The 20,992-nt window shown below is 40.7% G+C and overlaps 1 protein-coding gene across 1 annotated transcript in view; it reads left to right on the top strand.

Annotated features, from left to right (window-relative positions):
• Window positions 1-7,127: 7,127 nt before the first annotated feature.
• Window positions 7,128-20,992, top strand: part of st14.L (suppression of tumorigenicity 14 L homeolog) — a 37,125-nt gene continuing 23,260 nt past the window's right edge. Inside the window, 2 exon segments of the mRNA NM_001087597.1 lie at window positions 7,128-7,633; window positions 20,001-20,160. Coding sequence (NP_001081066.1) covers window positions 7,589-7,633; window positions 20,001-20,160 — 205 coding nt within the window. The 5' untranslated portion in view covers window positions 7,128-7,588.

Below are 20,992 nucleotides of genomic sequence, written 5' to 3' on the forward strand. Positions count from 1 at the left end.
TGATGCATTCATCTGTGGAATTCACTGTCAGAGAGAGGCAGGTTTGCTTTAATTGATAGTAACAGACTGAGGGACAATGTGATATAATGAATTTGCCAGAGCAATACATTTGGTGCTTTCCTTCATTATTTATAGGCTTTCCTTGTGTAGGTCTAAGCTGGGTGATTGTGGACCACAACAAGTCAGCAAATGTTGCTCATATGTCAAAACCATGCAAGGCACACTTGGATAAAAATGGTGGCATTGTATTCCCCAGCAAAGTACCTCAGGCCAGTTTGATATTCTTATAGAGGAGGTGCACTGGCCAAGGGCAAAAAGTTAGTGTTCTTGCTCATGGGAGGAAAGCAATGGCACACCAGGAGATTAGTCCCTACTGTGGAGTTTCCTCATGAGACAACTTCGGAAAAACAAAACACTGCATATGTTTTCCCATAAACAATTTACATTATGGGTGGTAGGAAAGCATTTGCACCTCCTTGTGTGCTATTGCCCTTAAAAACTGGCAACCCCCAGTGATTTTATCTTTCCTTGTCCTTTAAGTAAATGTCTTGTAGGCATCATCATTCAAACAGCAAATATCATAGTCAGTAGTAATATACACCCGAACAGGATCCGAACCCACCTGCACCCGGCTTCCCCCCTCCATTTATAGATGCGCCCTGGCGATCATGTCACAAATGGGACAGGAGCCTATAAAACAGGAAGCCGGAATGTGGAAGCTGGCAGAATAAAGTCACGGGCAGGATAGCAGGCCCACATTAGGGTAAACCCGCCGGTATCGGGCCGGCCCGCACATCACTAATAGTCAGGCATGTTGCTAGGTCCTGCAAATACCTGGGGCTATGTTAGCTACAGAAAATGTGCCTAGGTCCCAACCCCTTTTTTGAGGACCCCACCCATACCTGCATGCTTCTCAACCACTTATGTAGCAACATGTGGCTCATGCATTACGTTAGTCTGCTGTTGCATGCTGGCACAAAACATGCAATAGAACCTGGGAGTGCGATTGCTAAGTACGCAACAGAACCAACATGCTAGTTTCAGTTTGGCAGAAAGCTAAGGGGGGATGACAGAGTGGTAAGCATGCAATACCTACACCACCATATTGTTAAATTTCAGACTGGCAGTGGCACAAAAATAGCTGTTTATTATCATTTTTAGTGCCATTATTTCCCGCTGTGCTATACAGAGTGTACAAAAAGTTATATATGGAACCCCCAAATCCCAGGAAGTTCTGTAAACAATTGTTATGTATAGACATTATAAGAACTCCCAGGAGGTATGGGTCATACAGAAAAAGTAAAAGCCAAGACGGCACATACTGATTCATAACTGCTAATTCTTGCATGCAGTCAAAAGCAAAAGGCAAGAGTTCAATCAACATAACAGGGAGTTAAAGGTATACTGTCATGGGAAAAAACATTTTTTTCAAAATGAATCAGTTAATAGTGCTGCTCCAGCAGAATTCTGCACTGAAATCCATTTCTCAAAAGAGCAAACAGATTTTTTTATATTCAATTTTGAAATCTGACATGGGGCTAGACATATTGTCAATTTCCCAGCTGCCCCAAGTCATGTGACTTGTGTTCTGATAAACTTCAATCACTCTTTACTGCTGTACTGCAAGTTGGAGTGATATCACCCCCTCCCTCCCCCCCCAGCAGCCAAACAAAAGAACGATGGGAAGGTAACCAGATAACAGCTCCCTAACAGCTGCCTGGTAGATCTAAGGGCTGGGACACACTGGGCGATTTGGGGAGATTTAGTCGCCTGGCGACTAATCGCCGCGACTTTTCTCCCCGAATGCCTCCCCTCGCTCTGCGCCTGGCTAAAATGAAAAATCGCCTGCGCTAATCACACGCGGCGATTCGTTTTCCGAAGTCGCCCGAAGTTGCCTCACGAGGAAACTTCGGGCAACTTCGGAAAACGAATCGCCGCGTGTGATTAGCGCAGGCGATTTTTTATTTTAGCCAGGCGCAGAGCGAGGGGAGGCATTCGGGGAAGATTGGTCGTGGAAAGTCGCGGCGATTAGTCGCCAGGCGACTAAATCTCCCCAAATCGCCCAGTGTGTCCCAGCCCGATATCCCGATATGCCACTAACGGCATGGCTATATCGGGGGTAATTCGAACGTTCGGCCGTATGGCCGAACGATCGAATTACGATGCGCCAAGGGGCGCCGATGGGTCGGTCGGTTAAAAATCAAACCTTCCCGATCGATATAGTGGCCAGATATCGATCGGGAAGACCCGTCGGAAGCCCCCATACACGGGCAGATAAGCTGTCAAATCGGTCCAAAAGACGGATATCAGCAGCTTTATCTGCCCGTGTATGGCCACCTTAAGAACAACACTCAATAGTAAAAACCCATGTCCCACTGAGACACATTCAGTTACATTGAGAAGAAAAAACAGCAGCCTGCCAGAAAGCATTTCTCTCCTAAAGTGCAGGCACAAGTCACATGACCATGTCAGATTTCAAAATTGAATATAAAAAAATCTGTTTGCTCTTTTGAGAAATGGATTTCAGTGCAGAATTCTGCTGGAGTAGCACTATTAACTGATGCGTTTTGAAAAAAAACATGTTTTCCGATGACAGGATCCCTTTAAGGAATCTACAAGTTCAGCTACAAAATTAGTCAGAAGGTTGATTAGAGTGCGATCTGGTGTTGAACACTTATGATCAGGGCTGCCATCAAAAATCACGAGGCCCCGTACAACATAAATCTGGGGCCCCCTATATATTAGTGATGTGCGGGTCGGGTTTTTCCCGACACACCCTAAACCCGTCCTCCCTCCACCTGCACCCACCTACCGAGCTTCCTTTTATAGACTTGTGGTAACTCGCGGATGACTTCACAAAAGGGGTGATGCGAAAGTCGAAGCCGAAAGTCAAAAGCCGGCAGTGTAAGGTGGCGGGGAGAGCAGGAGAAGACCTCAACCTGGACCCACCCACAAATAGGGGTGCAAGGTCGGCCCAAACCCGTAGGTCTTGGTACGGCTCGCACATCACTAATATATATATATATATATATATATATATATATATATATATATATCAGACCAAGGAACTATATACAGGTATATATAGCTTAAGGAACCACAGATAGGATGATTAAATTCTGTCCACACAATGCTTAGTAGCCCTAAGGCAATTTTATTTTTATTAAACAACAAATCAAAAAACTAAATATTCAGATTTCTTTCCTTTGTAGAATCAGTGGCAAGACAAACTTTCCACTCAGTAGCTGCACGTGTGTAGTAACATTGCCGGTGCTTTTTTGGGTGGTACGGGGCCCAATAGCTGTACTCACTGGCACTGGCAGGGCCCCTGTTACTGTCTGGGAGCTGCAGAATAAGGTGGGGAGAACAGAGCTGTAGTGCCTGCGTGTTTCTTTCCCCTCCCCTGCTTCTACACTATTCGTTTTCTCTTAAAGGGGTGGTTCACCTTTAGGTTAACTTTTAGTATGTTAAAGTATTCAATCGGCCTTCGTTTTCTATTTCTTATAGTTTTTGAATTACTTGCCTTTTTCTTCTGATTCTTTCGAGCTTTCAAATGGGGGTCACTGACCCCATCTAAAAAACAAATGTTCTGTAAGGCTACAAATGTACTGTTATTGCTACTTTTTATTACTCATCTTTCTATTCAGGCCTTCTACTATTTAAATATCAGTCTCTTATTCTAATGAATGGTTGCTACGGTAATTTGGACCCAAGCAACCATACTGCTGAAACTGCAAACTGGAAAGCTGCTGAATAAAAAGATAAATAACTAAAAAAACACACAAATAATAAAAAATGAAAACCAATAGCAAATTGTCTCGGAATATCATTCTATACATCATAATAAAAGATAACTCAAAGGTGAACAACGCTTTTAAGTCCTGGCATAGCTGATTGGATAGGCTGGAGGGTAAAATTTGACCTTCTCTCCCAGCTTATCCAATTGCCATGCAGCTCTACTGGGACTAAAATTTTATTAAAATGCACTACTGCTCCATTCTCCTCACCCGATTCTGCAGCAATCTGAGGCCCTGCCAGTGCCTCAGAGTGAGTACAGCCCGGCCCGGGACAGGTGTCTCCCATTCACCCCCTGATGGCAGCCCTGCTTATGTTAATCACAAAAGGATTTTCCCTGGTCAATATGGCATCATTCACAAGAGGGTAATTTCCACCCCCAACTTCTGACTGGACAGAGCACATTATTTAGCAATTAAAAACTTAATTGTAGACTATATAGCGAGGCCCCTCCCCTCAACATTTTTTCTTGTTTTCACTGTCCCACTACTGACTGGAGGAGTTTACAGCCCACGAGACACATATTTTTTTTGGCTCCCATATCCAGTGAAGTATTTTTTCTACTCACCTATCTACTTACCTACCAAGGTAAGAGAGTAGAAGCATGTTATTAAGGTTACCACGTTATGTGGAGGTCTGGGCAAAGGCAATATCGGACAGCTGGGTGATAGATACAATAAGAAGAGAATATCTTCTAGAATTTACAAAGATGCCTCAAAGGAATCACTTCATTCTATTGCAGATTCCACACAACCAGGAGATGAGACATTCCTTTTAATTACATACAACACACTGAAAATATTGTACAAAACAAATTTTCTTTCGATATTTGGTGCCTGTATGGTTGAGATGAGCTGACCGGTATCGGTAGAAGACTTGGATATTGGTCGGCTTGTTGATTGGGCCTGTTGGGAAATTTTGATTGGGCGGAACATCGCCCATTGTTAGTGCTGTGTCGTCAGATACAGGTAGAATTTTATTGTTTCTGCCTGTATTGTAACATCTATGGCCACCTTGACAAGCAAAAGGGGCAATCACAGTAGTTCCAGCCTCTCAAAGAGAAAATTATTTTTATTTGCCCCTATTCATGCTAAAAAAAGAAGACAGCTGACTTCAGACCAATTTTAGATTTAAGAGACCTCATCGTTATCTTTTGGTTAAATATTTCAAGGTGCAGTCATTATACACCATCATTCCAGCACTAAGGCCAGAAAATTTGATGCTGTCTGTAGACCTGAAAGATGTCTATTTATATGTGCCAATCACTCCATCTCACCAGAGATTTCTTCATTTCACAGTGGGACCTCATTGTCATTAACAGTTCACATGACTACCCTTCAGTCTGACAACAAGAGTTGTATTCAGAGGTTCTAGTCATACTCATAGCAGAATCAAGAAGAAGGAAAATCAACATTTACTAATTTATCTAGACTATATTCTTCTTTTAGCAAGAGATCCTCACATACTGAAAAAACAAAGAGATCATGTTTTTTCATATTTCCAACAATATGAATAGGTTATAAATCTAAAGAAGAGTCAATTATCTCCTTCTAAAAATCTGACATATCTGGGAGCAAGATTCTGTATGGATTTGGGAAAAGTCACAACACAAGAAGAGAAGGAACAAAAGATCAGAGAAAGTTATTGGAAATGGTCTGGTGGCAAGAGAACTTGAGCGCAATGAGCGCAATAGGCCTACTGGCCTTGGCAATACCAATACTTAGTGGGTAAAATGAAATATTAGAATTCCACAAAGAGAAATCCTTCCTTAATGAAATGGATTGATTCAGGACTGGGATCAAAATATTTTTATTTCAAGAGGGGCAAAGATAGCATTAGAATGGTGGTTAGAAGACAATCACTTGGCAAAAGGCCAGAGATTAGGAGATGTTCAGACGGATGCCCTGAAACAGGATAGGAGTTAAGGCCTACTACTATATGTATTTCCCCCAATCCCTTTAATTTCCAGAGTACTAAAGGAAGATCAGGCAGGATTGAGCAGAGTTAATTGCAGTAATTCCAGATTGGCCAAGGAGACCCTGGTATCTGCTACTCAGGCAGATGACCGTATATGTCCAATGAGGATAACTCCATCACTCTGGGTGCTGATGCAGGGACCAGTAGAATACCCACAGATCTATACACTAGCCCTCAAGGCATGGCTTTTAAGAGGGATAGAGACTGCAGGTCTTTCTTCAGCAGGAATAGATACAATGATGAAAGCAAGAATGAAGTATATTAATAAAACATATAAGAGACCTTGGAAGGTGTTTATGGCATTGTTTATGGCATATTCCTAAGACAAAAAAAGTTTGGGCTGAGGAAGTCAAGGTGGCAGGAATTATGAACTATTTACAGAAGGGTTTGGAGAAGTTTGAGAACTTTGCGCTAGGGTTGCCACCTTTTCTGGAAAAAAAATACCGGCCTTCCTATATATTTTTTTCCCTATTAATAACATTGGGATCAACCATCATTATTACCGGCTAGGCCAGTAAAATAGCGGCCAGGTGGCAACCAGGTCTGGACTGAGATTCAAAATAGGCCCTGGCATTTCAGCTACACAGAGGCCCAAACAGCACCTCACCAGCCCAATAAATAGTGCCTGTCTATGGCAACTTACAGCAGCCCCTCTGGCATTTGCCAGAACGCACAGATTGCCAGTCTGGGCCTAGTGGCAACCCTACTTTGCGTCCTAGGAACGTGCCTCTTTTGCCTACGGCCCTTGGGGCAGGCCATTCCAAATAAAACTGGGATAGAAACCTTAAAGGGATTGTTTACCTTTAAATGAAGTTTTAGTACGATGTAGAGAGTGATGTCTTGAGACCATTTGCAATAGGTTTTTATGTTTTACTTTTTATTCAGCCGCTCTCCAGTTTGGAGTTTCAAGGTTGCTACGATGCAATTACCCTAGCAGCCAAGATTTGAATAAACGAGTGGGATATGAATAGAAATATACAATACTAGTCATAACAAAACATTTGCAGTCTCAGTCACACAGCATTTGGAAGCTATAAATAAAGACCAATTGATTGTAATTAGCCATTCTATAACATTCTAAAGGCCAAGCACCCTTTTACTTCCTATAATGGATGTGTATATTGTCAACTTATATTGTATTTTTCCTAGTCTGCGCTTCTTTTCCCCCCTGAAGCTATTGTGTGGAATGTTGCCTAATTTCTCCCGTTTCTATGTGGGTCACGTCACGCTGAATTGTCTCTTGTGTTTCCCTGTGTCTCGATGACTACTTGCGGCAGTTTCACTCGCTCCTCTCCCCACCCCCGCTTTCTGTTGCTTTTATCCTGTTTTCGGTCCTGAGCTCACCTGGAGGGAGGGGCGAGGGAAATCTCGTGCGATGTGTGGGGAGCGGAAAGGCCACACCTTGAAACCATTACCTGAAAGTGAGAGAAAGAAAGACAAGTCAAATCCAAAGAAAGAAAGAAAGAAAGAAAGAAAGAACGAACGCTGCGTTTGTTGGGTGCGAAGAGGAGTCCGGTGCGTGGGAGACAACAGCGGAACTGTCTAATCGAAGTCAGCGGGAAAAAGGCGCAGGTGTAGTCGAGCCCGGGCTGCTGCTGCCGCTGGGAGTTTCGCTTGAGCTCACACAGTGCGGAAGAAGGAAGAGGCTCAAACAAGGGAGTGTCCGGTACCTGTGTACGATTCCCCCGGAGGTTTGAACCTGAGTGTGGGAATAAGCCGCTACTCAAGCTTGTGACTTTACAACTACTTCAGTAAGAGTCCCACTTCCTAAAGGGAGAAGGGGCAGCACATCTCCCCTCTATCCTCCCTTTCCAGCATGAAGGACAGCGACTCTATGATGAAGTATAACAACAGACCCCAGGTAAGTTTGTCCACCTTGTTCCTTTCCAGTTTCTGCCCTATCTGTCCCTGGAATTCAGAAAGGACAAGAGGGAAGCAGCTCTGGGAAATGTCACTCCCTTGTCTGCTTGTTACTGGCCCTTTAAACACCTCTCTTGTCTGGTGCCGATCATAATAGGCCGCATCTTTCCTTCACTTGTACCTGTCTTATCTGTAGAGTTTCATTTGGATAACGAGACATTTGATATCACTAACGTGGATGAGTTGATTAATGTTTGCTTTGGTTATGTAAGACTTGTTGCTGACTTGTTCCTTAAAGGGGAAGGAAACTTAGTTGGCGCAAAATCCCTCCCCCCTGGCCTACCCGTCCCGCTGGGACATTTGCCCCTAACTTGTTACTTACCCTTCTGCGCAGGTCCAGTCCAGGAATTTCACAGACGACATCTTCTTCCACGCGATCTTCTTCCTGCTTTGACCGCGCATGTGCAGTAGGAGCATTTCGCCGGTATGATCTACTGCGCATGGGCCAAAAGTACTTAGTGACTTTTGGCGCATGCGTAGTAGATCCGTACCGGCGAAATGCTCCTACTGCGATTGCGCCAAAACGCTGTTCAAAGCAGGAAGAAGATCGCGTGGAAGAAGATGTCGTTTGTGAACTCCCTGGACTGGACCTGCGCAGAAGGGTAAGTAACAAGTTAGGGGCATTTGCCCAGCGGGACGGGTAGGCCAGGGGGAAGAGGGAGGGTGGCCAACACACGGGAGGGTTTTTACGCCAACTAGGTTTCCTTCCCCTTTAAGGGTAAGGCCACACGAGGAGATTCGGGGAGATTTTGTCGCCTGGCGACTAATCGCCACGTCTTTTCGTGGCGATTCGTTTTCTATGGTTGCCCGAAGTTGCCTCAGTGATGCGACTATTGAAAACGGATCGCCGCTTGTGCATTAGCGCAGGCAACTTTGCGTTGTAGCCTATGGGGAAAAACGCTGAGGCAGTTCGGGGAGATAGTCACGCAAAAGACGTGGCGATTAGTCGCCAGGCGACAAAATCTCCCCGAATCTCCTCGTGTGGACTAGCCCTAAAGGGATACTGTCATGGGAAAATGTTTTTTTTTTTCAAAAAGCATCAGTTATTGATGCTGCTGCAGCAGAATTCTGCACTGAAATCCATTTTTCAAAAGAGCAAACAGATTTTGTTATATTCAGTTTTGAAATCTGACATGGAGCTAGACATACTGTCAGTTTCCCAGCTGCCCCCAGTCATGTGACCTGTGCTCTGATAAACTTCAATCACTCTTTACTGCTGTACTGCAAGTTGGAGTGATATCACCCCTCCCAGCAGCCTAACAACAGAACAATGGGAAGGTAGTGTATAGATCTGTGGGTTTTTCCATGAGAATATCCATTTAAAGGGATATTATACTGCACCTGCAAATGTTTTATATATTTTTCTGCGTAAGATTAAGTTTATTATCCTTATCACTGTGAATAAATACGTAAATATTTTCCCAATTCGGTCATCCAGATGGGATAACTTTATCCCACCACATAAAGAGGGTGCTTGACCAAAGTTCTAAGCTGTTCACTGTTTGTTCATGTTCTGGTACCATAAACATAAGACTGAAGAGACTGAAGATGTGGGGCAGTAGCACTGACTTTCAAGGGGCGCATAGACCCATCAGTAAAGATAGAATCATCCAAACCACTAGACTGCATGTCTTGGTGACCAAAATTGCAGACTTATTACCTGGGCTGGTGCATCTCTCTCTGTGCTTTTCTCCTGTGCTCTTCCGTAATTCTTGCGCAACCTTAGTGAGTGCATTTGCAGTCCAGAGCTTCCTACAGATCTTACTGTGCACACGCCCAGCTTGAATCGGGGAAAGGGATACATAGGAGCAACGAGAAGCAAAATATGTTATAGTTAATTTGGAATAATGCCACCTTATCCTTTATTGTAAAGAATAAATACAGTCAGTTTATGATTTCCAATTGCCAAAGAAGTAGCTGCTGTTATCTTCCAATATGAGTTTATTAAAGGCGAAGGGAAGTCTTAAGCTGACCATAGACCCAAAGAAATTATCGTACGTATTGAAGATTTGTACAATTTTCAGACCGTGTGTGGATTGTCCGTACATTTTACGTGCCATGGCGATCGGTTGTTCAGTCAATCGGACAGGTTAAAAGATTTATATCAGCTACAGATAATATCTCTGCATGTATTGCCTATCCGAGTATATCAATGGAAGACTGTCACTATTATTTGCCAGACATAACTTTCGTACGATTGCTGCCTGTCAATAAATGACCAGAGAATCGTGTGATTTCATCTCTTTACTACTTTATATTATCTGAATGGTTAGTTGCAGGTTGGAAGATTGGCATGGATGATGGGTCGTCTGACTTTAAGCTATAATCTGCACGTCTATGGCCATCTTAAAATATGGAGGAGTGCCAATATGACGCTCCCTCTGACCAAAATTGCTAACTTTTGCCCCTGGGTAAATGTTCCTGTTCTTGAAGAAACATGCTAACCTGATGAATTTTCCTCCAGAAAGCAGTAACACACAGTGTAAAAATAAAGAAAATAAAGGTTAGTCTCACTGGAGAAAACTGGTTTACAGAACATGGAAAATAAAGTAAATGGAAACCCTGCCTCAAATAGGGTTGGTTTAGGCTAATGTGACACTTGACAGCATTGAATATATGTGTACCTTTATTTATATAATGCTACTAGGATACGCAGAGCTGTACAGTCTTACAATATAGAAAGTACATACAGGGAGGACAAGCATCATAATAACTAAATAAACATACAACTCTTACTTACAAACTGATGCCATTACAGTAATGTACTTGGCCTTTATTTAACATTTACAGGATACTGCTCCCCTGGTATTTCTGCCACTGAATTTCTTTTGTTTTTCTAGTAAAATCCGTTACTCTAACTAAGCCTGTTGAGTGACACAGGCTGATCAGATTCAAATCAATGGAGCAGGGGCAGAGCCGGCCCAACCTGGCCTGGCGCCCTAGGCAACCTGGCCGGGCACGGCGCCGGCTTAGTGTGCGCTCAATCGCGCATGCGCAAAAAAGTACGCGAAACTACGCGCAAGCACATTTGAAACAGAAATTTCCAGCGCCAGTCAGGGAGACACAGGACCAGACATGGGGTAGGCGACAGCAGTTACGTGCCTGGCGCCCCCTCAGCTTTGAGCCCTAGGCACGTGCCTACTCTGCCTACCCCTAGTTCCGGCCCTGAGCAGGGGCCCTGAGCAGCTCTGCTTCTCTCAGCCTGCAAAAATACTCTGGCTGACAACAGCTGCTGATCTGCCTATGTGTCCATTGCCTTAAGCTGGCCATAGACGCGCAGACTTACCTGCTATATCGGACGAACGATTGGACGTCCCAATCTCCCGACCTGCCACTAACCTTTCAGATCAAATAAAGTACAAAAGAACAGATCAGCCGATGTTCTGCCCCTACAGCAATCGTACGAAATTTTATGTCCGACAAAGCTGGTGACGGTCTCCGCAAAACACATGCAGAGATATTATTGGCAGCCGACAGAAATCTTCTAACCTGTCCTATCGACTGAACGACCGATCAGCATGGCACAACAAATGTTGGGACACTCCACACACGGTCCGAAAATTGTACGAATCAAGGATTTGTGCGATCGGTTCTTTGCTTCTATGGCCAGCTTTAGTCTACAGAAAAGGAAGGCAGTTCTGAATGTATGACTGTCCCACCATTACTGCAGGCCTCCAATCCTGAGGGTAAATTTATCAAAGAGTGAAGTTAAAGATCGCCATAGGCTGCTAGAGTGAAATTCCGACACTCTCCATTCATTTTTTTGGGATCTTGAAAAGCGCATTTATCAAAGGATGAACTTTCACTTTCACCCTTTCTCTCTAGAGGACTGTGGCGATCTCTAACTTCACTCTTTGATAAATATACCCCCTGGAGAGCATGTGCACATGAGCATTAGCGCCTTTTTGCAATACACAACTCATTAGAAGCTATAAAGTGAATGCTAACAGTCCAGAACAGGCCTTCATTGAATCATATGATGAATTAGAACTTAACGGTAAATCAGGTCTGATAGTCCAGCATCAGTGTTCAATCACAATAATGCCCTTGTGGTTAAATAGAAGCAAATTCCATCAACAATGTTGCAACATTTAGTGGAAAACTTTCCAATAGTGTCTGTTATATAGCAGCAAAGGGGGACCAATGTATTTAAATTAACTTTTAGTCCAATGTAGAGAGTGATATTCTAGGACAGTTTGCATTTGGATTTTTTTTTTCCTGTGGTTTTTTAGTTATGTAGCTTTTTATTCAGCAGCTCTCCAGTTTGCAATTTTAGCAATCTGGTGACTAGGGCCCATATCACCTGAGCAACTGTAAATTGATTTGAATAAGAGACAGCAATATGAATAGGTGAGTTCAAAGGTGCCATCTTCAGTCTTCTAATCCTCTATTGTAGAGCAGCAACACGGATCTTGCAGGAGCATGCACAGCAGAAGCTGATTCAGGTCATAGATTGATTTATAGCAAGTCAGCAAACAGGGAGACTTCTGAGAAGAATAAATACTACAGGGAGGGACCTTGGAGGAGGGGCAATGGAGGGGTGCAAGGGTTAGTTCTCCTTTAAGCATTTTGTTGCCTGCCCACTGAGCTATAAAACCACTGTAACAAAGCGTATTTGCCTTCTTTTGACTCTTTCAAATGGCAGTTGCTGACCCCACTTAAAATACAAATGTTCTGTAAGGCTACATTTATTATTTTATCACCACTCGTCTTTTTATTCAGGCACTCTTGGACCCTAGCAACCAAATTTCTGAGATTGCTGTTGAATAAAAAGCTAAATAGCTCAAAAACCACAAATAATAAGCAATGGAGGGGCTAGGGTTTAGTCCTTCTTTAAATGAATTGTTAAACATAACAACTGGGTAAATAGGCTGTGCAATATAAAACATATTTTCAATATAATTAACTAAGGATGTATTGTTTTGAAGGCTGGAGTGATTGGATGTCTAACATAATAGCCAGAACACTACTTCCTGCTTTGCAGTTCTCTTGGTTTTCACTGATTGGTTACCAGGCAGTAACCAATCGGTGACTTGAGGGAGGGCACATGGGTCGTAACTGTTTGCTTTTCAATCTGATCTACATTGTAAGGATCCATTGTAAACTCAGTTGTGTCCCATGTGGGCCCCCTTCAAGTCACTAACTAACTAGGAATTCAAGAGCTGAAAAGCAGGAAGTTGGGTACTGGCTATTATATTAGACATCCATTCACTTCAGCCTTTATAGATTCATAGTGTGACATGAAACCTGACCCTAAATTAAGGCACTGTCTTAATGTGTTAAATAACTCCATACATTTGAATTCATATATCTTCCTTTCTGTTCAGTTTTAAAGTTCCCTTTTAGAATTAAGAGCTGCATGTCCTGAAGACTGTGATTTTCACTGCAGAAATGTTGCCCCACTGGTGTATCACATGATTTGGTGTTGATTTTATGTCTGTGATGGTTCATCCTTGTGCGCAATTTTTGTCCTGTTTCACCAATATATATGCCTCCTGTAGAGCACCTAGTACATGTAATCATGTATACCACATTGGATGAAGCACACGAATAGTGGTCCAGAATGGTGTAGACTTTTTGTGTATTCATTTAGGGTCAGGTTTCATGTCACACTATGTGACCTGACTGAATCCAGACTCCTGGACTATTTACAACCCACCCTAATTCATTGCATTATCTCTATATTTGATCTATATCTATCTAACTTCCTAATTTATTACCCATGAATACCTTTTACTGATCTAACAGACGGCGGCAGAAAAACTTTGACGACGGCGTCAAAAAAATTTTTCCCGGCGCCAAATTTGCCAGCGAATTTTCTCGCCAAATTTTGCGAATTTATTTGTTGACGACAAAACAGCCGAATTCGCGCCTGCCAAATAAATTAGCCAATCACTACTGATTAATCATTGCATTTTTAAAACTATTCCCCAGTACCAAGTAGCAATTCATATGGAATTTAGTCATTAAAAAAAAAAATTGCTATATCAAAAATGTTATTAAACTAATATAACTGAAATAGTTTAGATTTATGTTATCTGGTATGGTGTTTTCTTTTGCTTTTTCCTGTGAAAATAACTGCAGCAAACCACTTGTGTGCAGATGGCTGTGTTGCATTACCATATTTGGTAGTGCAGTATCATTTACAGGTTGTTTTTTTTATGTTACATAGTAACATAGTTGATGAATAAAAGACAGAGTCCGACAAGTTAGTGTAACTTGCTTAACGTCTGTTAGTTGATCCAGAGGAAGACTAAAAAAAAACACCACCATCTAAAGCAGTGATCCCCAACCAGTGCTTCGTGAGCAACATGTTGTTCACCAAACCCTTGGATGTTGCTCCTAGTGGTCCCGAAGCAGGTGCTTGTTTTTAAATTTCAGGCTTGGAGGCAAGTTTTGGTTGCATAAAAACCAGGTGTAGTTCCAAACAGAGCCTCCTATAGGAAGTCTACATAGGGGATACCAAATAGAAAATCGCTGACCTTATTATTATGACCTCAGAGACTTTTTTTCATTCTTGTGTTGCTCCCTAACTCTTTTTACATTTGAATGTGACTCACAGGTAAAAAGTTTGGGGACCCATCATCTAAAGCCTCTCCAGTTAGATTCTGAAGGGGAAAAAATTGTCACCTTTTAGAGATTGGGCAGGGGGCGAGGCTTTGACACGGAGGGGGCGGGATGTGATGCAGAGGGGTTGGGAATGGGGTGCGGAGGAGGTGGACCGTGATGTCAGGGGCGGGGCTATGACTCGCCAATTGCCCAATCGCCGTGTCAATCATAGGGAATCCTGCTCGGTTTTCCTAATTTGGAAAACTGGGCAGGCAGTTTTGACCTGGGCAGGCATTCAAATTACCGGGCTGTCCGGGTCAAAACCAGACAGGTAGCAACCCTAACTTGACTCCGAGAGGGCAATCAGACCAGTCTTTTTATCACCTTAGTACTAAGAATGAATAACTAATTATGTTTTTCACTAATATTCTCACTTTCTAAAAATGCATACAACTTCTCTTGACAACAACAGCCTTGGGGAAAATGACCCAACAGCCTTGGGTAAAAAAGTCCACAGCTTATTGCAACTTCATAGCTCTCACTGGAAAAAATCCATAATTTTACAATGAAGCTTCCATTCTTCTAATCTGATTGGATGTCCATGCATTCATTAGAGGAATCTACTAGTGTATAAAGCATCAGAGAGTATTGTATAGTACCTTTGTGTATTTATACAAATGTATCATATCCCCCTTAATTAGTGTCTTCTACAGTGTAAACAATCCCAGTTTATTCAACTTTTCCTCATAATTGTTATCTTCCATACCTGTAAACAGCTTAGTAGTGCTTCTATTACTATTTTTTTTAATATTTCATTGATATCCTTTTTAAAGGAACAGTAACACCAAAAAATTAAAGTGTTAAAGGAATGGCAATTTAGTGTACTGTTGCTCTGCACTGATAAAATTGGTGGATTTGCTTCAGAAACACAACTATAGTTTATTTAAAGAAGCTATGTAGCCATTGGGGCAGCTATTCAAGGACAGGATAAACAATAGATAACAGAAGTTCTGATGAATCCCATTGTATACTGCAGAGCTTTTTTTTTTTATTTGCTGCGTATCCTGTGCCTTTTCAGCTTTGAATGGCTGCCCCAATTACAAAGCAACTTTTTTTATATAAACTATAGTAGAATTTCTGAAGCAAACATACCAGTTTTACCAGTGCAGAGAAACAGGACATTATATTTTCATTACTTTAAAACACTTTTTATTTTGGTGCAGTGCAAGCTACTTTATAACCCCTAGCCTTTTACCACGTGCCAGTGAATTGTGCAGTATAAGCCCTGGCAAATGTGCAACCCTAACCTATTATTCAATAAAAGTTTTAAAAGATAATCTTCTCCATTTTGAATGCTATAAAAATTCCAGTAAACTGCAACTATCTGCTCTGGGAACTGATTGTAAGGGTATAAGATCCAAACCCTGTGCATTGTTCCTGAACCTATTATATCTGCTCTTTAAATAAGTATGCCTGCATTCTTGGAGGAGCAGAAAAGGCAAGCATTTACCTGCATAGCCTTAAGCAGTATTACCAGTTTTTCAAGATACTCTAATGCGTTTGTGTAACCGTCCACAGCTTTATGAATACGTTAAATAATCTACTTGTTACCATTTCATGATTAAGATTTATTGAAACTACATAACACGATAAAATAAACAAATCAAAGGCTTATAGAAAATGGACAACAAACACCAAGACTGCTATCCTTTTATTATGTTTAAAGGTTTTCTTTTTCTTTGTTTTCCTTTTTTTTTCTTTCTGTTTCCTTTTGTATTGCTTTATTCACATTGATGCTTGAAAGTGAAATGTCCTTATTGTAATTGCATGATGACGCTTCTACTGTCGGATACGTAAAACTTTCATACCTTTGTCTTCTACTGCTTTATTCACATTACTGCTTGAAAGTGTAACATCTTTATTGTAATTACATGGTAATGTTTCTGATACCAGATATGTAACTGCTTTCATACATTGATGGATAAATAAAGAATTGTTAAAAAAAAAAAAAAATAATCTACTTGTAGATATTTAACATGTAAGCCTAGAAATCGTATTTATACTACGGCTTATATTTTTCACTATGCTAAATGAATTGAAGTACTTATCCAATGTGAATGTTATTCTATCAATCCTTATTGATTCTGCAGTTTTCAGCAGTAGTAAATAGGGTATCTTTATTTTAGCAATTTCAGAATTCCTGCACAATATAAATGTCCAATCTGCGATGGAACGGTCAGTAGTGCAGTTTGGTGACATGACCCCATATTTACTGGTCCATTGGCATTGAATACAGTATAATGTTGATGCAAATTAAATAGTTTTTTCTACACAAGAAATTATTCCTTTGCATTTCAACATGAATGCTGTTCTCTACATCTGCCCTGTGTAATCTATATACTGTAGTTATTGATAGGACTTATTTAAGCCACATTAGATTTGTAATCATGTTGTTCTCAGTATGGGACCACTGTTTTCTGTTTGCTTCTTACTTAAAAAAAATGGGTTTTTTTCATGCATTAAATGTTTAAGTGAAATTCAGACACTCTAATTTTACTCTTGATCATAGCTCCTTGTTTTTTAAGAGCAGTCCTTGTAAGAGGAGGAGAAAGAAGTTGGTCAAAGTATTTGTTCTGCTTCTTCAAGCTAAAATACACTGGAAGTTTTGATCAGATTCTGTGGGTCAGACTTTACTTGACCCACAAAATCTTGTCATGCAATGGAACACAACAGCATAAAATTGTGTGGGATCGTCCAAAATGTGATTTTCCTGCTGATAAAAATCAAATAGTCGGATGGTGTGTTTTCGTTAATGCATCTACACTCGACAGTTAGTGTTCTGATTAGTATGTTGATTCAGTGTTACTGTTGTTTTATAAAGTAAATTATTGTTAGTAAATATTTTTTTTTTTTTGCTAATCTTCAAGTTAAAGACTAATTTGGCTAAATTCAAAAGATTATAACTTTTGACAATGAGCCTATGAGTAAGTGCCCCAATAGGCATGAAATGCGTTAGGCCACCAACTGTATTATCCTAATAAATGGAAATTTGAACTTGTAACCACTTTTTTTGGTTTATTGTTTTTGAAGAAATCTCAATTTGTTTTGGCAATATATACATGCACCCACAGACTGGGATGAACTGTGAGTGTTTTTTCATTCTTTATATACTCATTAATTATTTTTTCATTATTTGGTCGTGCTACAAATTGGCTTTTTGCACCCTCCTTTTTCATTTTTGACAAGGAGCCTCATTTGTTAAATCAGAATATATAGTTCACTATAATTAGCTAATTAGCTAACTTCTACATTCATATGCCTTTATTCTTCTTTTACATGTTTCCTATTAAGAATATGGTAGTACACATTTTAAATCCAACTGGGCCTGCTAAAAAGTATATTGCTGTGTTCATGCAGGTGTTGAATGACATTTTTTATTTAAATTTAATTAACTTGGAAATACAGACTTTGAAGATATTGCTGCAGAACCAAATTCTAAAACAAAATCTGGATGACATAGATTTTTGCCAGGGCTGATCTCTTGTGTTTGGTTATTCCATAGAGAATTAAGAGGGAATAGTCTAAATCACTTTTACAGAATATAATTTTTTACTACCCTGGGCCAGTGCTCCTGTTAGCAGAAAACTGTGCCAGCCCAGGGATATTTCAGTGAGCTCCACGGAGCAATCCTCTTCCCTCAAATTCTTCATTCTTTATGCGGGTGCTGCATGTGCAGTACAGTGAAAAGCTAAACTTAAAACAAAAAAAGGCGGCTTTTTTTACTCTACTCCACATGCCTCGGCCAGGGGAATTGAAGAAGAGGAATGCTCAGTGCTGCTCGCTGAGAAGTACCTTGGGCATGTGCAGTTTTTCACTAACAGGAGCACTGGTCTGGGGTATCGGGTAAGTGATTACAATTTGGAATAGGATGAAATTTGGGAAAAGTCTAATTTTTTTTAATTATTGCCATTACAGTAAACCTGTAGGCTGAAATTAATGGAGTACAAACTATGTATTTTGAAAGCAAAAAAAGGTTCAGTAAGTGAATATATATTCACAGGCCTGTCATTCATTCCTATTCTTTTAAGCAGCCAGTTTATTTGCACACTGCTGCAGGCATACATAAAGATTTATTTTCAGAACTGCACATCGGCATATTCCAAGGTAACTAGTCTTGTTTATATATTTGCAAGCATGTTTACACACACACTCTTGGACTTTTAATTATTTTGTTGTTCTGGCATTAAAGTTAAAGGGATACATACTGTCATGGGAAAAATGTTTTCAAAATTAATCAGTTAATAGTGCTGCTCCAGTAGAATTCTGCACGGAAATACATTTCTCAAAAGAGCAAACAGATTTTTTTATATTCAGTTTTGAAATCTGACATGGGGCTAGACATTTTGTCAATTTCCCAGCTGCCCCAAGTCATGTGACTTGTGCTCTGATAAACTTCAATCACTCTTTACTGCTGTACTGCAAGTTAGAGTGATATCACCCCTCCCTTCCCCCCCCCCAGCAGCCAAACAAAAGAACAATCGGAAGGTAACCAGATAGCAGCTCCCTAACACTTGATAACAGCTCCCTGGTAGATCTAAGAACAACACTCAATAGTAAAAGCCCATGTCTCACTGAGACACATTCAGTTACATTGAGAAGGAAAAACAGCAGCCTGCCAGAAAGAATTTCTCCCCTAAAGTGCAGGCACAAGTCACATGACTGGGGGCAGCTGGGAAATTGACAAAATGTCTAGCCCCATGTCAGATTTCCAAATTGAATATAAAAAAATCTGTTTGCTCTTTTGAGAAATGGATTTCAGTGCAGAATTCTGCAGGAGCAGTACTATTAACTGATGCGTTTTGAAAAAATGACAGGATCCCTTTAATTTAAGAGGGATTTTTATCCTCCTGCAAAATGCAACCAATGTTTTTTTGCTTGTTTAAAGGAAACATGTAGGATAAATGAAAAAAACCCTAATTTTGTAGGCAATTATGAGTAATATATGGTGTTTCTTTTACATGGTGCTAAAAATTTATATTTTCTTTAAAAATAGCCAATTTATTAGAGCTCTCTATAGATGTTCACTGGTCCCTGTCTGTGTTTCAAATGAGGGGTGGGCATTTACTAATAGTCCCTTCCAGAAGCACAGTAGGAGGGGGACAGCCAATCACAGCCCTGCAGTCACACAAGCAGACAGGCTTCAGTTCCCTATCCGGTCCTGCTAGCTGCTGATTGGTTCCTATCGTACAGTGCAGTGAGCTGAGTGCCGCCGGCTCCCCTGCACAGGCTGGGAATTCAGGGAGCGGAAAGAGAAGGGAGGGATTATTAGGGTTTTTGCAGAAATATTCAATTAATCAGCCTTATACACTACTTTTTTAAGCACAATTCTTCTATATCTAAATGAGTATAACACACTGGTACGTTCTTATTTTTTGCTCAAAATGTCTCCTTTAACATGTTTTGCATCAAAAAATATTTTGCACACTCATATTAATTGTGTTGTGTACAAAAATGTTTAGAACTCTCAACTTAATTCATTTTAAATCCATGTTGTAACACAGCAATATGTGGAAAAATACAAGGGTTTGACCACACATTCAAGTAACTTTATAATGTTAGCCAGGCTAGGAGTAGTAAAAGCATTTGGGTGACTAGTTTTTACTAAGCAATGCAAACATTTGCTTTCAAAATTCACAAGTAGTGTAATGTCCCTTGTAAGCCTTACCCAAGTTATTAAAATATTTTTTTTTGTTTTGCAGAGCCTGAATGGATTTGAGGAAGGAGTAGAATTTCTTCCTGCTACAAACTCCAAGAAAGTTGAGAAGACCGGGCCTAAGAAGAAACTAGCTATATTTGGCTTGGTGATTGGTGCAGCACTCCTCTCACTCACTATCGGTCTACTAGTTTGGCACTTTGCATGTATGTATATGCTATTGCATGTGTTGAACTCTGTCACTATTCCACTTTAACATGTTTAGGTCAGTGGCAAACAGGGCATTTTGTCACTCAAGCTATTTCACTATATATAGAGCAAATGGAGGATCAGCACACACTGTAGTTGAAGTGAAAAAGTGCTTTATTTTCATATAATGTTACATGTTAATCCGACGTTTCGGTCCCTCCTTGGGACCTTTTTCAAGGATATAATGTGTATAGCCAAACAGGCTTTAAATACCCACCCCCATTAGTGTTTTTTTGGCGCCCTGATGACCTGATGACATCATATGTCCATGTTAAAAGTTTATATACAAAGTCAGCAACATTCCAGTATTTTTCCAGTAAGGTGTTGGGTGTAATCTCGCTTTACGCCACCTGGTGTCAGTGTTCCCTCTCAGTGCTCAAAGGTGTCCAACCACAAGTCCTTAAAACGAAACTTTATATGCAAAACAGATACTTCATATTACAAGCAAATAGTATGTAATTTACTCACAGAGTTGCAAGTGTATTGGAGGAACATTCAGACCATGATTCTGTAAGGTGGAAAAATGGTAAGAGGAACAAATTGAGACAATTTAGCTTTTTTTTTTCAGTTGCACTCCAGTCTGCAGTTTCAGCAAGCTGGATGCTAGGGTCAAATTACCTTAACAATCATGCATTGATTTGAATAAGAGACTGAAATCAAATTGGATAGGGCCTGACTAGAAAAATGAGTAATAAAAAGTATTCATAACAATACATGTGTAGCCTTACAGAGAATTTGTTTTTGTATATAGGATCAGTGATCCCCATTTGAAAGCTGGGAAGATTCAGA

The sequence above is a fragment of the Xenopus laevis genome, chromosome 7L (assembly GCF_017654675.1).
Source record: "Xenopus laevis strain J_2021 chromosome 7L, Xenopus_laevis_v10.1, whole genome shotgun sequence".
NCBI classification, from domain to species: Eukaryota; Metazoa; Chordata; class Amphibia; order Anura; family Pipidae; genus Xenopus; species Xenopus laevis.